The 6,374-nt window shown below is 40.5% G+C and overlaps 1 protein-coding gene across 1 annotated transcript; it reads left to right on the top strand.

Moving 5' to 3' along the window:
* Positions 1–569: 569 nt before the first annotated feature.
* Positions 570–1,198, top strand: LOC138904934 (uncharacterized). The gene is made up of 2 exons (XM_070193429.1): positions 570–1,053; positions 1,194–1,198. Exons 1-2 carry the CDS (start codon positions 570–572, stop codon positions 1,196–1,198), a joined length of 489 nt encoding a protein of 162 aa, XP_070049530.1.
* Positions 1,199–6,374: the final 5,176 nt, after the last annotated feature.

Here is a 6,374-nt window from a genome sequence, read left to right as displayed (position 1 = left end):
TCCAGAGTGGAAATGGGAGGGAATTACCATGGACTTCGTAGTTGGATTTCCACGGACATTGAGGAAGTTTGATGCGGTTTGGGTGATTGTAGATCGGATGACTAAGTCCGCGCATTTTATTCTAGTTGGTACTAATTATTCTTCGGAGCAGTTGGCTAAGATTTATATCCGCGAGATTGTTCGCCTACATAGTGTGCCAGTGTCCATCATTTCAGATCGAGGCACGCAATTTACATCACAGTTTTGGAGAGCAGTGCAATGAGAATTAGGTACACAGGTTCAGCTAAGTATAACATTTCACCCTTAGATGAACGGGAAGTATGAGCGCACTATTCATATATTGGAGGATATGCTACGCGCTTGTGTCATTGATTTTGGAGGTTCTTGGGATAAATTTCTGCCACTCGCAGAGTTTGCTTACAATAATAGCTACTAGTCGAGCATTCAAATGGCTCCGTATGAGGCTTTATATGGGAGACGATGTCGATCTCCAGTGGGTGAGGCTAGGCTATTGGGTACTGACTTAGTTCAAGATGCTTTGGAGAAGATTGATTCAAGAGAGGCCTTGCATGGCGCAGTCTACACAGAAGAGTTATGCTGACAGGAAGGTCCGTGATACTGCTTACATGGTTGGGGAGAAGGTTCTGCGCAAGATTTCACCTTTGAAGGGTTTGTTGAGATTCGGGAAGAAGGGCAAGTTGAGCCCTCGATATATTAGGCCTTTTGAGATACTTAAGAAGATTGGAGAGGTGGCTTATGAACTTGCTTTGCCACCTAGTCTATCAGGTGTTCATCCAGTGTTCCATGTGTCCAAGCTCCGAAAGTATGTTGAGGACCTGTCTCATATTTTGGATTTCTGTACAGTACAACTGGACGGTAATTTGACTTATGATGTGGAGCCGGTGGCCATTTTAGACCGGCAGGTTCGAAAGCTGAGGTCAAAGAACATAACATCAGTGAAGGCACAGTGTAGAGGCCAGCCAGTCGGAGAAGCTACTTGGGAGCTTGAGAAGGAGATGCGGAGCAAATATCCACACCTATTTGAGACTTCAGGTATGATTCTAAACTCGTTCGAGGATGAACGTTTGTTTAAGAGTGGGAGAATGTTACGATCCGACCGATCATTTTAAGTATTATCACCCCGTTCCCCCATTTACTGCTAAATTTATTATAGTTGTTTTATGACTTACCAGGTTAGTTTGTTCGGGTCCGGAAGGATTTCAGAGTGGAATGAGACACTTAGTAAGCGTTTGGACATAAGAATTGTAAAATTCGAAAAACTGGTGAAAACATTTTTCAAGTGAAAATGGTATTTGAAATTTAGAGTTGTGTTTGGACATAAATTTCAGTTTGGGTTGTTTTTGAAGTTTTGTGAGTGATTTGAGTGAAAAGTTTGAAAAACAACTTTTTGCAGTTTTTCAAATTTTCGAAAATTTCCAAAATGCATTTCAAGTGAAAATTGGAAATTTTATGAACAAACGCCGATTTCGGGAAAAAGTGAAAATATTTTTGAAAAATCTTCAACCAAATTTTATGTCCAAACGGGCCCTTAGTCTAATAATTGAAAACTTAAGTTGGAAAAATTGATCAGATATTGACTTATATGTAAATGACCTCGGATTTGAATTCTGATGATTCCAATAGGCTCGTATGGTAATTTTGGACTTAGGAGCGTGTTCGGAAAATTATTTGGAGGTCCCTAGTGGAATTAGGCTTGAACTGGTGAAAGTCAAATTTTTGGGAAGTTTGACCGGGGGAGGGGGTTGACTTTTTGATATCGGGGTCGAAATCCGATTCAGAAAATTTTAATAGGTCCATTATGTCATTTATGACTTGTGTGCAAAATTTGAGGTCAATCGGACTTGATTTGATAGGTTCCGACGTTGTTTGTAGAAATTAGAAATTTCAAAGTTCTTTAGGCTTGAATTGGGGTATGATTCATGGTTTTAGCATTGTTTGATGTGAATTGAAGGCCTGACTAAGTTCGTATGATATTGTAGGACTTGTTGGTGTATTTGGTTGAGGTCCCGGGGTCCTCGAGTGAGTTTCGGATGGTTAACGGATCAAATTCCGACTTAGAACAAAGCTGGAAATTTGCTGCCTACTGATACAATCGCATCTGCGGAGTTTAGCTCGCAGGTGCGAGCCCCGCAGAAGCAAGCTTGACAAGCGCAGAAGCGGCAAGGGGCTGGTGAGGCAGACTACGCAGGTGCGAGTATTTTACCGCACATGCGAGGCCGCATGTGCGAAAAGAAATGCGCAAAAGCGGAGGGAGCATTATGGGCGATAGCAGAAGCAGACATTTTGTCGCAACCACGATACCGCAGATGCGGCTAATCTGGTCGTAGGTGCGCCATGCCCTGGACAGAATAAAATTGGAGGAGTTCTGAGCTTTTGCTATTTTTGGGCATTTCAAACTCGGGTTGGGCAATATTTGAGCGAGAAATCACGGGAAAACTTGAGGTAAGTCACCTATAATCATTCCTACTCCATAATACTGAATTATCATCGTATAATCTGACTAGATTACATATTTTGGAGGCGTAAATAGGGGGTTTGAACTTAGGGATTTGAAAATAAGATTTGAAGATTTGGAGGTTGAGTTGAGGTCGGATTTTTGTAAAATTGGCATGGTTAGACTCGTGGTTGAATGGGCTTCCGGATTTTGTAACTTTTGTCGGGTTTCGAGATGTGGGCCCCACGGTTATTTTTGAGCTAAATTTCGGATTTTTATGGGAAATTAGTATTTTCTTATGGAATTAATTCCAATAAATTTTATTGATTGAATCGAATTATTTGTGGCTAGATTCGAGGCCTTTGGAGGCCAATTCACGAGGCAAAGATATTGCACAATTAAGAATTACACGATGTAAGGTAAGTAACAGTTCAAAATTTGGTCCTGAGGGTATGAAACCCCGGATTATGTGTTATGTGATTGGTTTTGTGGTGACGCACATGCTAGGTGACGGCCGTGTGGGCGTGCACCGTAGGAATTGTGACTTGGTCAAATTCCATGGACCTATATAGTTGAATAATCTGTTGATATCCGTGCATTCTCTACGTATTAGAGAAAAATTGAGCTGAGACTCATATTAAAAATCATGCTTAAACATATGCTGTTATTATTGGTACCCACTGGGGTCATTTCTATGGTTGAATTATATGTTCAAATTGTAATTTCACACTCAGTCATGTTTATTCATTTCATATCATATCTCAGTCTCTGTTGCTATTTATTGATACATCATATTATCATTTTGGGCTGATTTTTCATGACATCTTGAGCTCGAGAGACTAGAGAGGTTGATGACTGAGTGAGGCTGAGGGCCTAATTGTGAGGATATTTAAGCGATCGAGTTGCGCGTCGCATCATTTTTCACAGTTATTCCATGATTGGCTTGATATAGTGCTTGCGCTGAAGGAACCCCTCCAGAGTCTGTACACACCCCCAGTGAGCGCAGGTACCTACTGAGTACGAGTGCCGAGTGATGAGTGACTGTGAGGAATGAGCGACTATGAGAAAAGAGTGACTGTGAGGAAAGAGTGACTGTGAGGTTGAAGTGAATGGGAAGACTGAGTGACTGTTACTCTGAGAGGATGCATTGATTTCATTATCTGCTGCATTTCAGCTGTCGTATTTCACTATTTTTGAAATTTTGGAAAAAAACATTATTTTCTGTTCCGGTCAAACTTGATATGAAATTTCAGTGAAATCTTAAATGTTGAACTTGAGAGCATGCCTACTCTTTTATATTGGAAAGTACTGTATTAGGTGATCCCAGATACAGTGGGCATTGAATTTTTCACACAATCAATTTTCCGGAGATTCAGAGGTAGCTGCCATGTTTCGCAGACCTTGTCTATCCTTCCCTATCTTTTTATTTATTGTATTTGGTCTCAGATTATTATAGACCGTGTTTTCATGACTTGTAATGTATAAATGCTCTTGTACTCAGTGACACCAGGTTTTGGGAGTGCTTGTATCGGTATTTGCGAGACTTGTGAATTGGGTTTAAATATTATTTTATTAAACTTAAAAGAAATTATGGTTTATTGAGGTTGTCAGCTTGCCTAGTATCGAGATAGGCGCCATCACGACAGGTTAGGATTTTGGGTCGTGACAATAACCCATTCGCCATCTACCATGCAATGCCCAATTACTCTTCTCGCTCAAATTCAGCAATAAAGCCCAAATAGAACCGCACCAGGTGTGCTTATAACCAACAAATCACAACTCCTCGTAGCATATAAGAGTGACTCACATATCATATCAGAAACGAATAAGCTCAACAACAACTGAATGGCACATCCCTCAACAATAGCAGTATGGAGCGACCAGTCCGACTCGGTGTAGAATACACATCCTAATTGGGCCTACCAATGGAACCCCAAATCAACTATAAGCACCCACAAATGGATAAATAACCCTCCGAAAGCCCACGATGACTGAATCATAACACATACTATCGTCTAGCTAGCTTCGTCCATGACTTCACAGTCCACAATTTTGAAACATCCTGCTCTTGAGAACTCCCAGTCTCCAAATCCATAGAACACACGAATCATCATTTCTGATCCCATCTCCACCGCACGAAGGTCTAACACATCTCTCATATACAATTATCCCACGAGGAATACTTCTAAAATTCTTCCGTGCCACATAGCAAAATTTGAATATCAGCAGTCGATCAACCAGAAGAGTTTCGCTATACTAATGAAGTATCCATAAATCAAAATACATTGCCCCTTCTGAAATGTATACTCTCATTAGGCCATACCGATTAGTAATATCATTTACCTAGTCATCTGAAACTGTCCATGCTGCCTACGAATTTATGTCCCTTCCTTCAAAACTGAACTGTGACCTTGCACATGCAAATCTAAATCCACACAATACACCGCGTCTACCCTGAGTCACACGCATAATACATACCCGCTCAGTCAGGAACCTTCTATTTGATCTCATCCGGGAGAAAATCCCAAAACGCAACATATTCCTCACGGTGGTAGGAAATATACTCCTCGAACCATGGTAAAAACCATTGAGAACTCTTCGAAACCCATTTGCACACAACTAAGCTATCAGAACTGAATCTCTCTAACTCAACCCAGCCACGCAGGTCGCCAAAACCCTAGAGCATTTCCACAAAACACCTATGGAGGCTATCCACATCATAAGTACCCAAAGAAACGATTATATCCGTTACTATGCTGATCCAACGTACCACTACGCTGTCCTATTTCTCCAAACCCCTTCCAAATTACCTTCAAATCAATACTTCTCCTTGCTGGAACACCACGATCCTTAACCAAAATTCACCACACAAGAGACCATAGTATAAAACCACAACGCCCTAAGGCCCATAAGTCACCGAATTCCCTTTTAAGTAACCTAAAAGCACCGCAACCGAGACATCTACTCCGAAAGACCTTATGTGAATTAAAAATTCCTCCTCTTCCCATTTTTTATACTAAAATGTAGAATCCATAGTCATACAGAATTACTGCAAGTCTCGACACCATCCAATGTAACTCTTAGTTTCTAACCATATACACATCTTAAAAATTGCCAATCGCTACATATAAATCTTGAATCCATTAGAACCATTCTCGAGAGTCATCCACTTTTCTCAAATTTAAATTGCACCACCCCAACCAAATGGGCTGAAAGACACGTGCCCCACTAGCACACCCACACCCAAGGGAGTAACCCACAATCCTAAGCAACCGAGCAAATTCCTACTCCATGTACACTACATCCTTCGCGAATAACCACTCAATTATTTTATGATTCCCATGATTTTCATAAACTCTTAAAGTGCCATAAACCGTATACAGAAATTTCCCTACTCGAGTCATTCTCGAACTCAACCTCTGCAAGTCATAACTAATCCACAAGTATGCCTCAGACCAAAATTAAAATTTAACACATAACCATGAAATCAAATTGTCAATAGTAGGCTCCCCCACTTGGCTCAAAGCCATAAATTAAAACACTCGATAACTCACAATTTCCATACTCTATTACTTCCATAATATCGTAGTCAGTTCAACAAAAATTCCTCTCAAACTCATGCAATGCAAATCATAAAAATACCCAAAATCATATGCTAAGCTCGCAATCATTCTCTTGTCACTCAAGTCAACTTTCTCAACCAGATTCAAATTCAAATCCCAACACATACGCCCCATCAGCAGAAAAGAAACTCTCTACTCATGTTATAAGGAACACACCTAGGTAGATTACTCTGTAGGGGATGACCCACCTGTTTAACTTTAAATCGGTATCTTGTTATTTCACAGTTACAATTACTATGATATCACCAAATCTTTCTGAGTCGAAACTCATTATCCAGACTTAAGAATTTAATTTG

This window comes from Nicotiana tomentosiformis, chromosome 2 (assembly GCF_000390325.3).
Source record: "Nicotiana tomentosiformis chromosome 2, ASM39032v3, whole genome shotgun sequence".
Taxonomy (NCBI): Eukaryota; Viridiplantae; Streptophyta; class Magnoliopsida; order Solanales; family Solanaceae; genus Nicotiana; species Nicotiana tomentosiformis.
Note: the sequence above shows the minus strand (reverse complement) of the source record. Positions and strands in the feature narration are given on the sequence as shown.